The 16,095-nt window shown below is 42.0% G+C and overlaps 1 protein-coding gene across 9 annotated transcripts in view; it reads left to right on the plus strand.

Annotated features, from left to right (window-relative positions):
- Positions 1-16,095, plus strand: part of LOC113033054 (membrane-associated phosphatidylinositol transfer protein 2-like) — a 42,202-nt gene that overhangs the window by 16,636 nt on the left and 9,471 nt on the right. For 6 of the 9 annotated variants that reach the window (XM_026186319.1, XM_026186318.1, XM_026186323.1 and 3 more), the window contains exons 2-11: positions 2,895-3,137; positions 6,911-7,125; positions 7,871-7,992; positions 8,569-8,802; positions 8,922-9,257; positions 11,601-11,696; positions 13,868-13,972; positions 14,047-14,111; positions 14,331-14,402; positions 15,019-15,263. In XM_026186319.1, the coding sequence (XP_026042104.1) occupies positions 3,060-3,137; positions 6,911-7,125; positions 7,871-7,992; positions 8,569-8,802; positions 8,922-9,257; positions 11,601-11,696; positions 13,868-13,972; positions 14,047-14,111; positions 14,331-14,402; positions 15,019-15,263 (1,568 nt within the window). In that variant the 5' untranslated portion in view covers positions 2,895-3,059. Of the gene's footprint in view, positions 1-1,060; positions 2,609-2,894; positions 3,138-6,910; positions 7,126-7,870; positions 7,993-8,568; positions 8,803-8,921; positions 9,258-11,600; positions 11,697-13,867; positions 13,973-14,046; positions 14,112-14,330; positions 14,403-15,018; positions 15,264-16,095 lie in introns of those variants that run through there. The other 3 variants (XM_026186320.1, XM_026186321.1, XM_026186322.1) reach the window with 3 other exon arrangements.

Consider the following 16,095-nt stretch of genomic DNA (forward strand, 5'->3'; position numbering starts at 1 on the left):
TGTATGCTGTCAAATGTGTATAAAGTTTGGGTGTGTCCATGTGAGATTGTTGCTTCACTGAGTTTACACAACTGCAGCCGGACAAGAGGAGACAGGTGCTGGAAAGTGGTGCATAAGCTTTCCACTGAAACCAAACGTTTTACTGAAGAAGAAGGAAAAACATATTTTAAGCTGGAGCCGCAGATTATAGAGGGTGGAAATAACTTCCTAGTTTCTGCCCAACAAGGCATAAATATGACTCGCATTTGCTGGTATATAAAATCAGACTTAAGCCAAATACGAGTACTTACTTTCATTATGTGCACAAAACAGAATTTAGCTTGTATGTTACTTTTTTTTTTTTTTTTTTTTTTTTAAAGACTGAATTTAATTGAGTAATCAAGATGGTGGGGAATGGTTGCTTTGTGCAATGCTCACCAGTAGCAATACTGCTGTAATCCTGCAGAATAGTGACATAACTAACCTGCATCAGTATTGCTGCTAATCCCTGCAGAGCATCATCACAACAGCTTCTGAACACATGCTGTCGGACAGAGCTCTGCTTTGGGTGGACAGGGTCCCTCTGTTGAGCTGCCTACTGGTTTTTCTTGCTTTCTGTTTGTTTGCTGTGTCCTTGTTGTGGTATTTGCATACCTGCTGTCACTTCCGTGTGTGTGTAGGCTGGCCGTTGGGGGCTGAACTTTGATTCATAAAGCAATAGTAGACAGCAGACAGTAAAAGAAGTAGTCTTATCATTGTCAGACTGAATGACCTCCAAATCAGTACAGTTAATACATCCATAATCTGTGGTCAAGAGAAAATACTCAGACTCATTTCTTGCATCAATAAATGCATCTGCATTAACAGTGTTGCCAGATTTTTAAATCATGCTTGGAGTAAATGTTACTTTGAGGCTGTTAGTGCAAAGTGCTTATCCTTATTGATTAACTTCTAAAGACTCCTTGGGCTCCAGAGCTGCAGGCTTTCCTCTGGGCCTCTCCATGTAGCCTAGTTTTATTCTAGCATCCCCCCAAGAGTGCAGTTATTTTCAGCAAAATGTGGTGTTCTGCTCTGATTTTGTCAATGCTTTGTTCTTCACTGTAAAGAAATCACAAAAAAATGTATAGAAGCAGAACACTTCCTAATATTTTAGTAAACAGCTGCTGTTCCAGATGTGAAGTCGGTCAGGCTGCGTCTTCTTTCCAGCCTCAGTAAAGTCAATAGATAAAAGCTTTTCTTTAGCGGCATTCAAACATTCAATCATTGGAGGGAATGGGTCTGTTGGTTCGACCAAACCTGGCCTTTGTTTGTTGGATAAGTGACGCAGGGGGGATATTGATGTGATTAGAGTGATTACACAGAATGGACGCATTCCTGAGCAAGGTCCAATAGCTTCCATAGTTCAGAAATTGGTAAATATTAAGGTTATGCAAGACTGTGTGGTCACATTTGGCTAAATAGCTAAATCAGCAGCGTCAGGATGGTGTTGTGCACTATAGTCTCCTCGGCAGCATAACTAAGATCCTGCCTAATGTGCTTTCACCTGACCTATCTGAAAACAGGCTGAACTTTATCTTAAATTTCAGTTAAACTCAGTTTTATTTATATCATTACACTCGCTTAAGGTGCTTTATATGGCACGGTAAAGACCCCAACTATCCAGTGACCCCCAATGAGCAAACACTTGGGGACAGTGGGAAGGAAGAACTAACTTTTAACAGGAAGAATTCTCTGGCAGAATCAAACTGGTTGGGGGCAAGGGGTGAAAGACAGGATAAAAGATGCACTGTGGAAGAGAGCCAGAGATTAATAGTAACTAATGATTAAATGCAGACTGGTGTATGAAGGGAGAAGAAGATACACTCGTGAGAAACCCTGAGCAGCCTATGCCTATTGCAGAGTAACTAAGAGAGGATTCAGGGTCAACTGACTCAAATAAGTGCTTTATCAAAGTACACCTTTAAATCTTTGCTGTTAAAATATCCAAGTTTGAGAATTTGAAAACATAACCTGGAAAGGAGATAATGCCTGTGACAGTTATTTAGCTAAACTTCCACTACAGTGCAGTATGGTGCTGCATAGGCGTGATCTTGTTTTGTACTTTTTTAGCTTCAGAGAGCTGTTTTCTTGCCTTAACGGTCAAAGCAGACTTCTGCAACTCACGCCACCCACACGTTGTGTATGTATAGCCCACACCTACCCCTATTCTACCCAGTGGTTTGAAAACAATGCTTTGTGTATTCCTTATTTGTGAAACCTCGATCATGAACAGGGGGGCTCTTACACTGTTATATAATACCTCCCACTCTACTGTAATCCCTCTTATGCTAACTTAGCACCCCATGTGACGGTGCTGGACCGCTGGAAGAAAAAGGGTGGCTGTCGGGACTGTCGGCAAGGCATGGGTGCTCTTCGTAGACTCTGGCCACACACCTACACACAAAAACACACACGCAGTAGCCTGTGTATAAGAAGGAGTATTTATCCTAGGAAGTGCTTTACTTGGATTTGCGATGCTGGATGGAGGCACAACACCGGTGCTTGTCTTCATTGCCAAGGCTTGGAGTAGATGTCTACTACACGGAGCATATGTTCTGAATGACACTTTGGCTCTTTTCTTCATCTGCCTGTGAGCCACGAGAGGGGATCTTTGTCCTCCGATGTGTGTAGCAGAGTTAGACAGATTCAGAATTTAGTCTGTGTGCTGACAGGTTTTGCCCATTAATTATATTTTTTACTGCTGCTTTCTGATTTTTGAATGTTGGGATCTGGAATAATCATTAGGAATTTTAAGATGTTAACTTTATCCATATGTTTTGACTAACACACTCTACAAATGGGATGTTTTGCATTAATATGCAGCACCCATAACCCAGTTTTTTTTGTTTTTTTTACGTTTTCTTTCACCTCCACAGGAGCCATCAATGTGGACTTCAGCTGGTGATTTGACAAGTCTCGTATAGGAGCATCCCGAGTCTCTTCTTCCCTCTCTCCCCCTCCCTTTCCCTCTATCCCTCCCTCCCCCGTTCCCTTGTCAATCTCCTCCCTGATCCCCCTATCCCCCTTCTCCAAGCTTCACCATGCTCATCAAGGAGTACCGCATCCCCATGCCCATGAGTGTGGAGGAGTACCGCATTGCCCAGCTTTATATGATACAGGTGAGGCAACACAACCATGGTTTCCAGCAAATCCTCACCCACACACACGCACCTAACTAAAAATGAACAACCGCAGAAACGAGGGGACGAAAAAGAGCAGTCAAAGAGGAGATAAAGTAACACGGGGAGTTCTTGAAGTGTGCAATCACAGCATACTCAATGATGAAAACGATTGGTCGTATGATGCGTGACGTTGGTGGAGCAACTAAACAAAGAGAGCCTGTGTGCTGATAGATTATCCAGTTTAAACTCTCTGAAGCTGGCTGTTTAAAGCTGTCATAGACCGCATGTTTCTGCACTCGATGAAACGCCATGTACACACACTGCTGCAACGGAGATGGACATACTGCTTTCATTTGTCAAAGCAGGCCCTTAGCTGGAGATGGAGGGTCTGTGTTAGAGCATTAGGGTTTACAGCGCCTGCAGAAAGGGCCCATTTAAATAGCTTTAGTTCTGCTGTGCAGCATTATATCCTCTTCATATGGCATGTGTACATGAAGGTAGATTTACTTAATCCAGCAGTACACAGAGGAGGTATTGATGCCAAGACTCAGGCTGTGGTAAAAATACAGTGTTATTTATAGTTCAGAGATGTGCATATTAGGCATTAGGTGCATTTGTTTGGATTTGAGCTGCACGGTTACGTAATGTGTGTTTTACGATCATTGCAGAGCAAGCTGAAGTTACAGACCTGTTTGATTAAGTTGAGGTTTTTTGAGTTTCGATGCATTTTGCCTCTTTGCTGATCTTGCATTGCGATGGTAATGTGAGTCTGGTTGCTTTTTGTTATCAGAAAATAAGATTCACAAAGAGTGCAGAGTAAATTCAAAGCAAAGTATCAAGAGAAATCGGCATCTTAAGAGTCAAACGTGGGAGCTTTATTTGTGACCTTCATCTCTCAGGGTTCAGCTTTGTTGGATAGGTTCAGCATTTATGACTTGGGTAAGGAAAGCCCAGGATGCTTTCATGATGTAGACCAGCTGTTAATCTTACAGCCAAATAAGGATGTTGACGGGGTTGTTTAAAATTAATATCCACCCACAGGTATAACAAGGCTACATAGAGATTAATTCAACTGTATTGACTCTGAAAGCCTCTCCTTGTTTTTGCCGTGTACTTTAAAAACAGCCTGTGTCACTAGCTGCATTACATCATTGCAAATAGAGAGAGCGAGTATTTGAGAGAGGATAAGAGAGAGAATTTGGTTGTTGCAACGGTCTCACCAGTTACCGGTTTTCTCTGCATAAGCTGAAATGAGTGTAGAAAGAGTGTGTACGTCTTCTAAAGAATTTCAGATTTATTTGTTAATTTTTTTCAGATGATAAAGATGTTTGCTTGCTTTTCTAAACGTCCTCCCGATGCTGTATCCAGCAGACAGGTTGTCTGCTTGAGTTGTAGATGTGTGGGAACATGACTCGGAGGACATGCCCCAAAGCAAGCAGACGTTTCAAGACGGCACATGTCGGGCTCTGCGGCACACTTCTTCCTCACCTCATAATTCACCTTCATTGTATTTGTGAAGAGTTAATTAATCTTTAAGAAAAAAAAAATATATATAAATATATATATATTTTTTTTAGTCTTTAACTGCTTGCCTTTCATATTTTCAGGACAAAGGCAGAACACGTGAGAAAGTCTACTAAAGAAATTCTTTGCGCGTGAACTCTTAAGTATGTAAACAAAATCCCAGGACGAAGAGTTCCAACATTGTATTGACCCATAGTTACCTTTCCCCCTGACCTAACCGCCTCTAAACAGACTCGGTGCGCTGAGGCTTCTGTCACTATGGCAACCATGACATCAGCAGCATGCCAGTGGTCAGGTTTTGTTCACGAGAAGGAGTGAATGAGGAAATGGAGGATAAAAAGAGAGGCAGTGAAGAAGGGATGGGAAGAAATTTGAGAGAGGGGGTGGAAGGAAAGGGAGCATGGCTACCCTCACTTCATTGCTTTATGTTACCAGGGCAACCGCAGCATGTAGCCCTGTCCGCCCGCCTGCAATCCATCCTCTGTGAAAGCCTCATAAACGAAGCCGGGGCCTTAGGACAGCCTAGTCATATCTCCACCTCACCAGGCTGCGCCCCACCCTATCTCTCCTTTCACGTTCTTTCCATTGCCCCTTATGACACTTTCTTATATGATCGGTAATTGTCACATTCTTCTCACAATCGGGAGATTTACAGTAATAAGAAAATACAGAAAGTGTGAGATTTTAAATATGAGCAGTTCTCATTGAGCCTCATTCATCCACATAGGCCCTACGTGTTTTGAATAAGCAACTGTGGAGTTATCGTTCAAAAAGGAGCATCTCTAGCAGGAAACGCGCCTCGCGAGAGGAAAATGCCAGGATGTGACTCCTATCCTGTCATAGTAGTTGGGTCTAAACATGTATAGCAGGCCATCATGGTGTGAGTACTTCGCAAAAGTTTGATGGCTGTTTAAAGAAAGCAAAACTGTTTACATGAGAGACTCCCTGTAGAGGGCATCAAGGTACCTCCTTCTACACTTATTTTACTCCAGAGGTACACTTTACCTCTGTATGTGAATAAATAAAGTGTCCTGTATTTTGTAATATATAACGTTACATTGAGAGTTTCTTTATTTTTAAACTTGTTATCTGTTCCCGCTCTTCCCGTTATGAGAGTGGCTACGCCCTGGCCAGTGTTTTATGATCTTTTTCTGGTGAACTGGAGAAAATTACCCAGCGCTACAAAGGGAGGAAGGAGGGACTCTGCCTTTGACAGGCAAACACGGGGATGTAGTGTTTGTAGGTTGGACTTTTCCTTTTAAAAAATGCTTAAAATTCATCATCAGTGGATATGTATTTTTGTTCTGTATTTTCGTAGTGAGCTTTTTATAATGCACTGTAATCTGGAGATTATCTGTTCACTTGCTGTGACTGAGTTTCTGCATCGCCTACTGGTTGAGTGTACGGCCGGTCTGACGTTGCTGTGGTGGTGTCTGTGCTGTGTCTTTGGAGCTGTGTCTGGGTTGTTGAGAGCTGGGCGGGTTGCTAATGAATGACCTGTCAAAGGTAATGAGGTCCAGTGTGCTGGATGCCTCATGGCTTCCTCTTCCCTGCTCCACTGATTCACTGGTTTGCTTCCATCACCTCGCTCTGCACAGCTGACTGGAGGAATCGGTCTCCCTATTATGCCATCGCTGCACTAAACACGCAGTTAAACAAAGGTTAAGCTGCATATACTAACACTGAACAACTGCTGATAAGAGGAAAAAAAACATGATACATCAAAAATCTGACTTTTTATGGTCCTCATGTCTGTCGTCAGCATTTGGACTATGTTCTGCTGTTTAATGTTTTCTCATTCACAAGTTTCACAATTACAAATTGTCCTCTAGCAATTCCCGACATTTGCGCCATTGACTTCACACAGCCGCAGCTGCAGGCTCCACCCGGCTTCTCCTCTTATGTGCATCTGCAATGTAAATACAGAAAAGGTGTGGCTCCACACGCTGATTCTTTTTTTCGGATCTTCCTGATATGCCGTTCAGAGCTGGAGGTGCTTCCAGGAAGCTATTAATTTTGTGTGTGTCGTTGCCATACCCAGACTGATGCCTCACTGTCTCTGCAAAAATCCCATTCATTTAGTTGTTTGTTCTCAAACATCAGTTCCAGATTTAGTGTGAAATTATTATTACTAAAAATTATTAGAATAAAAATGATCCTATGTTGTTTCATCTAACATCGCCACACTTTGTGCTTTTCTACTAATATGCAAATATGCATTTCTTCTTTCATTATTCCTCTTACAGAAGAAGAGCAGAGAAGAGAGCTGTGGTGAAGGCAGTGGGGTGGAGATCCTAGAAAACAAGCCGTATACAGATGGACCGGGCGGGATCGGCCAGTACACCCACAAGGTCTACCATATTGGCATGCACATTCCCAGCTGGTTCCGCTCTATCTTGCCCAAAGCGGCACTGAGGGTTGAAGAGGAGTCCTGGAACGCCTACCCTTACACCCGCACCAGGTGAGATTGGGTGATGTAAGGAGGCCACCTCGACACTTTTAATGCAGCATTGTGTCGAAACAGGAGGATTTTCTCCTTTTGGATACAATAAAGTAACATTAGCTTTAACATTGACACCTCTTTAAAGCAGGGTAGTAGAAATACACAGACTGTTTTAATAGTATAAATGCTTTGTGCATGTGACATAGCTGCTGCCGGTAGATCTACATTCATTTACAGACAAAAATCTAGCCCAGGTTCTGCAGAGGATAATATTTTCTGCCATAATTGTATTCAGTGATTAATTTGATGATTCCAAGTCCATGAACAAGTTGTCAGAATATTACGAGGCAGCCCATCAGATCGGCGCATGGCCAGCAGTGCTCCCAGACAGCCAGACGTTGACAGCCCCTCACTTTCAGAGCGTCAGTCCATTTGTCTGTGTGAGGTCTGACAAACAAAGATGTGAAGGTGCTGAAAAGAGATGTGCCCTTGACTGCACACTCGGGATATTGATAGACTCCAAGTGCTGTTGACACATCTATTCAACTAGTGACAGTTTTGCTGCAGATGCAGCAGATGGGTATGGCTTAAGTGTCTTTTATAATCAAAAGTAAGATGGGGTTGTCACTCGTAGTAAAATAGTTCTGCTCTTGAGTTATTAATATAAAATGAGTTCAAATGAAGGGAGACACAAAACTCACTGGTGCTTTGTTGGGACAGTTGTTTCATTTCTTTTTTTTTTTTAAAATTTCTTCTCCCTTAGATACACTTGTCCCTTTGTGGAGAAGTTCTCTATTGACATTGAGACATACTACAAGCCCGACACTGGCAACCAGGCAGATGTCTTCAACATGTCAGCAGCAGAGAAAAGACAGAGGACTATTGGTGAGACCATTTGACGTCTGCCCCGAACGTCTGTGTCAACATAAAACTCGGATAATAAAATAATGTGGCTAATTTCACTTTCAAATTGCACACATACAAAGCAAGCTCAGGCTGCGTGTTGGCATATGGCCGCATTAGAGAATCAATACAGCAAGTAATGATCTCCTCATTCAGAAGCTGAAGGCGTTTTGCTGTCTGTCCTCTTGCTACTAAGATATGCAGTGGATGAGGCCCACTTGTGGTAGCTTAATGGTACAGCATCTGTTATTTTTCTATGGTTATGAGTGTGCTTTCCCAGTGAAAACAACGCCCTGAAAGGAATGGCTCTTAGGGTACGCAGTGACTCAGTTCCACTATTGTAATTATTTAAATCACTTGTGTCTGTGTATCTTATAGTGTTGGCTGGAATTCCAGTTATAAAAAGAATTTGAAGCTGTTAAACACAAGCTCATACAAGTCGGAACTACTGCTCCACCCACTTGTGCACACACCGTAATGTAATAGTAAAGCCTCAACAACTTCCAAACACCTGAGTCCATAAAAGCTTACCCTCTGAAAACGAATCGCCTTTTGCAGACCCAATTGACATAGTGACAGATCCCATCCCCGCTCATGAGTACAAATCAGAGGAAGACCCGAGGCTTTACAAGTCAGCCAAGACCCAGAGGGGTCCTCTGTGGGACGACTGGATAGAAGAGTACAACAATAACCCAGGCAAGACCCCCATCATGTGTGCCTACAAGCTCTGTAAGGTGGAGTTCCGCTACTGGGGCATGCAGTCAAAGATTGAACGCTTTATTCATGATGTTGGTGAGTTGAAGGTCCCAGATGTTCCTGCATTTTTTTTAAAAAAAAATGTCATTTTACTGATACCCTATTTAGTTACAGTGTTAGCGAGGGTTTATTGTTCTGCAACTGTTTTTCACTAGGTTTAAGAAAGGTGATGGTGCGTGCCCACCGGCAGGCCTGGTGCTGGCAGGATGAGTGGTATGGTCTGACCATAGAAGACATCAGGCAGCTGGAGCTGGAAACCCAGCTGGCCCTGGCCAGGAAAATGGCTCAGTTTAGCCAGGCGGAGGAGGCCACCGAGGCCAACGGAGGCACACCGTCTCCAGACAAAGACCAGGAGGTTAAAGAGGCAATCAGCTGTATCGAAGCTGAAGCAGTCGTTCCCAGCTCAGGAGGAGAAACTCTGCAGCCACGAGGTATACTTACCAAGCAGTGGTCCACCTCCTCCCGATCCTCCCGATCATCCAAGAGAGGAGGTGAGGAACATGCCATCTTCATGCATTTACCCTTATCACTGCTGTGTATGACTTTGTGAAGCTGGCACATTGATGTGATGTGTAAACGTCTTGATCCACCCCTCATTTCATTATTTTTGCTTCCAAAGAAGCAATTTTTTTTCCAGGCCTCCTGGAGAGGTTTTCTTTAGTCATTGGCTGCTCTTTCTCTCATTTTCAGTCCAGTTCTTATCTCAACTATTTTCAGAAGTATGTATTTTTGTTTGTTGAACCACTTAACACTGATTTATGAGCCATTCAAGGGTAAAGGCAAACAACTCAAGGGATGAACCAATGTTGTGTCTACAGATAAGAACGAGTTTTGGATTCTATTTTCAGGCACTTCGTTACTGGCAACCTGTCACAAAAGCAGTTTCTTCCTCTTCATTTAGTCGAAAAATTGCAAAGATAACACAGTTTGACAGGCATAAAATTTTACACCCACAAGGTGTTTCCTGAATAGCTATTAGCTGAAAACTTGACATATCTCAACATGGTAAGTAATGTCCTTAAACAATCTGCGAAAGCTGGACAAGTTGAGGAAAAAAGAAGTGACACTACACCGAAAAAATAAAACTATCTTCAGGAGTTGAACAATATCTGAAAGTCGTGGTTTTTTTTTTAAAAACATTGAAAAAAATCCAGCACAAACCAGTCACTATCAGTCCTTCCCAGAGCCCAGATTTCAACATTATTGAAGCAGTGTGGGATCATCTTGACAGAGAATGGAACAAAAATCAGCCAACATCCAAAGAAGAGCTTTGAATGTCCTGCAAGAATTCCTGAAGACTACTTATAGAAATGAAAAAGCTGCCTAAGAGAGTTCTTTCTTTCGAGCTCATTAGAATTGTAAAAACTCTGTTTTTGCCTTACATATGACATTTCCATGTGTGTTTGCACATGCATGGAAATCCTTGCATCCATTTTCCTAGCAAAATATAAAGAAACGAGGGTGCTCAAGGCTTTTGCACGGTACTGAACTCTTTCTTGTGACAACTGTATTTACATCTCATCGTGCGTTAAAGTCTTATTTGTTAAGTCTTGCATGTGACTCATTTCTGCCTTTTATATATTTATGCATGCTAACATCAAAGTCCAAATATCCTGTAAGTGAACACAGCAAACTGTGATACTGCAGACTCGTCCACACTAGAAAGCTAGTATGTGAAGAATTCAGTCAGTAAGGTCAAGCTTCAAGCTGGTGCAAAGCTAAAGTAGGATTGTGTGATTCTGTGAAGTCTCATTTTTCATTTTGCACACCTGCGGTTGAATGAATTTGGGTTACAGCTGCACAGGAAGTGCAGTAATAGCGCTTCTTTTTTTTTTTCTTTTTTTTTCTTGGGGGGGTTCAGCTCTGCACAAACATACACACTAAGAGTTAACCCAAAGGTGAAGTAACCAGACTCTATTGGAAAAACTGTGAGCTCAGACCTTTGAATTGGTGTTAATAAAGCAAACGCATCAGAACCAGCTTTTAAAGTGTGCAGACTCTATTTGTGCCTTTACTTTCCTATGAGGCACCTGAATTTCCTTTAACTGCTCCTCAACCATATTTACTCACACCCCTGTGTGAATCTCCTCTGGGTTATTTTTGTCAGCAACATTGATATCTGAATTCACCCATCTCAAGTGTCACCCCTTCTTCAAGGTGGCGCTCACTTTAGCTGCCAGATGGACCCCGACTCTCATCGAGCCTCATTTCACCCCTGTAACTGCCCTCCCTCCCTCCATTATTCCCTCCAGGGCTATTTTTAGCAACAGTGCTGACATCACAGGACAGAGGAGGCTGATGCTCCTCAGAGTGACCCTCCCTTCCAGCGCTGCTGTGTCTCTCTGCACTGACAGCTACATCTGTGCCCCTCTCTTACTGCCTCTCACAGTGACCACCTAATGATATATAATCCATAGATTGAAGACAGGTGATAGACGAGGCCTGTTTTTCCTCAGCTGGAAAAGATTTTGGTGTGTTTGGAGCTCGTTCTTGTTGCACTGGGCCTCTGTTTTTAACACACCGCCGCTTTAACACACCACCAATCAGTCCATCTGTGATGAAGTAATGCACCACAGAGACTGATATATGTTTATGTAACACTGTGTGTGTGTGTGTGTGTGTGTGTGTGTGTGTGTGTGTGTGTGTGTGTGTCATTCATAGGGGTGGGGGGTGGGTTGTGCAATACATCTTTGTGGTTGAGTGTGTGTGTATGTGTGTGAAACACAGAGGCTAAAATGCACATCCCAAAATAATGGTGAATTTCTTGCTTGTGTGTTTCTTCCTTTTTCTTTTCTTTTTTTTTTTTTTTTTTTTCTTGTTCACCCCCCACCCAGTGAGCCCGTCACGTCACAGCATCTCCGAGTGGAGGATGCAGAGCATTGCACGAGACTCGGACGACAGCTCGGACGAGGAGTTCTTCGATGCTCACGGTAACTTGCTGCTCTGATTTGTAAAGTAAATGTGGAATCTGGGTGAAATGTTTCTAACCTGTTTGGCTCCCCTTTCTTCATTTCCTTTGAATGCGTCTCTTTAATCGCAGATCAGTTCTTAAGCTTCCCAGATACCCAGCATGCTTTGGGGCTACAGTTGAACTAGGTGGGTGTGCTGCGGCACCCGTTCTTCCTGCTGGATAAGTTCGGCCGAGAAGACACGAGCGAGGTGTCTCATCCCAGTATCACGTTCAAAAATCACAATCGTCTCTGCCCAACTACATTCACACAGTTCACGGTGCATCAAAGAAATAAAAGAACCCCTTTGAATAATTTACGTGTGTGTGTGTGTGTGTGTGTGTGTGTGTGTGTGTGTGTGTGTGTGTGTGTGTGTGTGTGTGTGTGTGTGTGTGTGTGTGTGTGGTTGAAATTCACCGTTTAGTCAATATGATGAATGAGAATAAAATTCTGCACGATGCAGTCATTGATTACACTGATACTAATTTTGCTGCATTCATTAGTTTCCACCTACCCCGAGTTTAATAGGTTGCTCGTGACACTATGAGTCACTGGAAAACAATAACTAAAATGAATTGTGTTGACGTCTAATTATTTTTTTTCATATTAACATGTGTCACAGTATTCGTGTTTATATGGATTCATTGTTTGTGTGTGTGTGTGTGTGTGTGTGTGTGTGTGTGTGTGTGTGTGAGAGAAGCAAAAGCCAGATGGCCTGCTTAAAACGTCATGATTTATGAACACTTATTTAATTATGGGTAAATAAATGAGGGCATCAGAATGAGCTTATACATGTAAGTGTTTGTAAATCACATGATGCAAGTACACAAATTAAATCTGGAAAATGACTGAGTTGGCTCAGATTGCTTCCAATTTTAGGATTCTGTCTTTAAAGTTCTTGTGATCTTCTTGCAGTAACAATCACTCAAGGATTAGAAAAGCATATGCAAGTTTATTTTTACACTCCATTTTTTTTTTTAATGCAAATGAATAAAGGAAGAAAAAAAAAAAGCTAAGGAGGTGAATTTGCCAATGATGGTACACGTGTAACCTGTCGTATTTAATTAACATGTTTTATTTAAATCATTGAAGGTTTATAAATAAAATAAAAAATGTTGCAGTGGAATAAAGAAAATATGACATTTTTATCCAGTTTAACACTGGATGGTTGTTTATATTAATGAATAAATTAGAAGGATGTTGAAGCAACTGAGGAAACAAATGAAATAAAGGACTCTGTTGATTTCGAGTCAGAAAATTTTGTGTGTTAGGAACGATGCTACAAAAACTTGCCGCAAGCCCCTGTGAGTATTCCAGCCAAATCGTTATGAAATAAAGATTTGTCATTTGATTTCCTGCGTTGATGCTGTTTATTTGTAGTGTAGCTGCTGTAGAAATAAATAGGACATGATTTGATTTTAGGTCAAATCTTGATTACCCAGCTAAAGTGAACGCTGTTGGCAAAAATCGCCCCGAGAGGAATTAAAAAGGATCTGTTTGAGGTCCTTTTATAATCACAGGTTAATGTCAGTAGATCAGTGAGACGATTCATCCATATGTGTGCATGAATTTAAGGCGCATAGTGAAATTTTTGTAGCAGGTAATCATGGAGGAAGTTAACTGTTTTTAGTTTATAGAAAATAAATTATAGTGATACAATAAATGCAAAACAACGTATACTCACTGTGTGTGGATGATCACACATGGAAACACCAAGCTTCATGTGCATTTGTGTAGGTTGTTAACTTGTAGGAAACCCTAAGGTTCCTTTTCCTTCATTCCCTTCTTTATTAGATCACTTTGACACTGACAGGGTTCATTTAGATTAATTTTTTTTTTTTTATTGTTCATTTTTAGCGGTTTGTCTTTGTTATTCTATTTTATTTGTTTGCATATTTATTTTTATATCCCATTATTTGTTGACACGCAGCAGGGTTTGTGGTTCGTGTTTAAGGACGGCATTGTGTGAGTTTGATTGGGTGAATAGGTTGTCGGGGTAAGCTGCAAACAAATTGGCCTTTCTTGGGATTAATAAAGCAATCTGGCACTCTGAATCTGAACTCTTGGTGTAATAATCCATTCAAAACCCCTGAATAGTGAATACAGTTTTAACCAATCTGTTGATCCCCCCCCCCCCCCCCCCCCCCTCACAGAGGATCTCTCTGATGGAGAGGAGGTCTTCCCGAAAGAGATTGCCAAGTGGAACTCCAATGACCTCATGGACAAGATCGAAGCTGCAGAAACGGAGGAAACTCCTGGTATGATGAACACCTCTACATGGGCAGGCACAGCCCAATGACACTTGATGTTAAATGTGTGTTTGTGTTTCTAGGTGAGCTGTTCAAGGAAATGACTGTTGATTATGAAAGAGCAACCAGCGAGGAAAGATTAGATGAGGTATGTGTGTCACATATTGACTGCCAATGCAAATAACACACCTATAACTCGCACTCCTCTGATGCCCGTCCATGTCTGGAATAAATATCCCTTACAAGCCATCTGCTGAAAGTTTCCTTCAGGACATGATTTAATTTGAGTTTAGCTGCTAAAAAACAAAAAAACATATCAGGCTTTAAACTTTGGAGGATAAGAGCCTCTCTGTCCTCTTGTGTTCAGATGCGTGGCTGTCTTAGCGGCCAAGCCGATAGCTCTCCCATTCCCACCATCACGGTAACAAGGCACCAGTCAGTAAGTAAACATTTTGGCCCCAGTGCAATGTGGGGTACAACAGTTCTTCAGACACCTCCAGTCTATTAAATGCCCCTGCCCTTATCCTTGCCGTAGCCCGAACCCAAATCCATGTGTACTCCTCAACCTCACCACCTTCTGTTCGACCCCCTCCCCCCTCCTCTGTACTTAATGGAAATGTGAAGTTTTGGATTGGAAGTAAAAGACAAAACTACACATTGTGCTGTGCTAATTAGTGTGAACTTGTCATCAGGAAGCATGGTTGTTGTTTGCTGTTAGTTGAACGGTTGTCCAGGTGAAGGTTGGCTCTGTTATGTGTCTTCATGGTTCCTCACCCCTCAATGGCTATAAAAAGCAGTTTGCCATGTAATTCATGTTCAAAACGATGGACGCAAAACGTTGCAAGTCGTACCTTTAGAATCGGTTAAAAAGTGATTTGATGCCCATTTTCAAGGCCTCGTTTATCTGTTTTTGTTTGCTTGTTTTATCACTCACAGTAAGTACGTATTCTTTGGTCATGCTGATGAAGTGAATAAACATTTTATTGGATATTTTCCCGATAGCGTGCCTTAACATTCCCGTCCATAACGCCGCTTATTAAATTTGCTGTTCTCAGGAGAGCTCTTCCCAGCAGTGTCTGCAGCCCTCCAAGATCCATGTGCTCATCTTGGTCTTGCACGGAGGGAACATCCTGGACACCGGAGGAGGCGACCAGAACAGCAAGCAGGCCGACGTCAACACAATCAGTACGGCTTTCGACACAGTCATGCGTGTTCACTATCCTGCGGCGCTGGGACGCATCGCCATCCGCTTGGTGCCCTGCCCTGCCATCTGTGCTGAGGCCTTCTCCCTAGTGTCCAAGTAAGAGCACGCGCATGCACACATTTCTCTGCAGGCTCAAAACCTCATGGATAATCATTGAAGGTTTGTGTGCAGTTAGGTTCATAATTTATTGGATGAAGACAGAATTCTTGTGGTTTTACACAACCACAGTGGAGTTTAAATCAGATAATCAATCAAGATGTGATTGAAGTGTAGACTTTCAGCTTTTATTTAAGAGGTTTGATGAAGAATTTCATTAACTGTTTAGGAATTACAGACATTTTTTACAGTCTCTAATTTTAGCTCTAAAGTAATTGGGCAAATTTACATCATTTTAAATGTAAGGATCCTAAGGCTCAGTGACTGCCTAAAATCTAGAGCCCATATACATTTTCTGTTGAAGTGCTCTGGTGAACCTTTACTACAAACACTTGAGTTGCTGCTTGTTTAATAACTGAAAAGCTGTGCCTTTGAGCTGAGAACAGGTGACTGACTCCGCTATTGAAAAATATCATATTTCTGTACCCTGAGAAACTCTTGGGTTGCTCTTACAGTTTGCTTTGTGTCATTGTCCATTTGCACTGTGAAGAATTGTCCGATCAGTTTTGCAGCATTTGTCTGAATCTGATCAGAGTGTAGCTCCATACACTTCACAGTTAATCCTGCAGCTTCTGTCAGCGGTCGCATCACCAATAAACACAAGTCCTCCAATTATACTGGCAGCCATACGTACCCATACCTACCTAAAAAAAAAATGCATCTGACTTTGTTAAACCCCTCCAATTAAACTCAAAGTCTGCCTTTCAGCCACATCCTGATTTGTAATTTAAAAATAACAACAAAAATTGTGTTTGTGAAACAAATTGTGGTT

Source organism: Astatotilapia calliptera, chromosome 12 (genome assembly GCF_900246225.1).
Source record: "Astatotilapia calliptera chromosome 12, fAstCal1.2, whole genome shotgun sequence".
NCBI lineage: Eukaryota > Metazoa > Chordata > Actinopteri > Cichliformes > Cichlidae > Astatotilapia > Astatotilapia calliptera.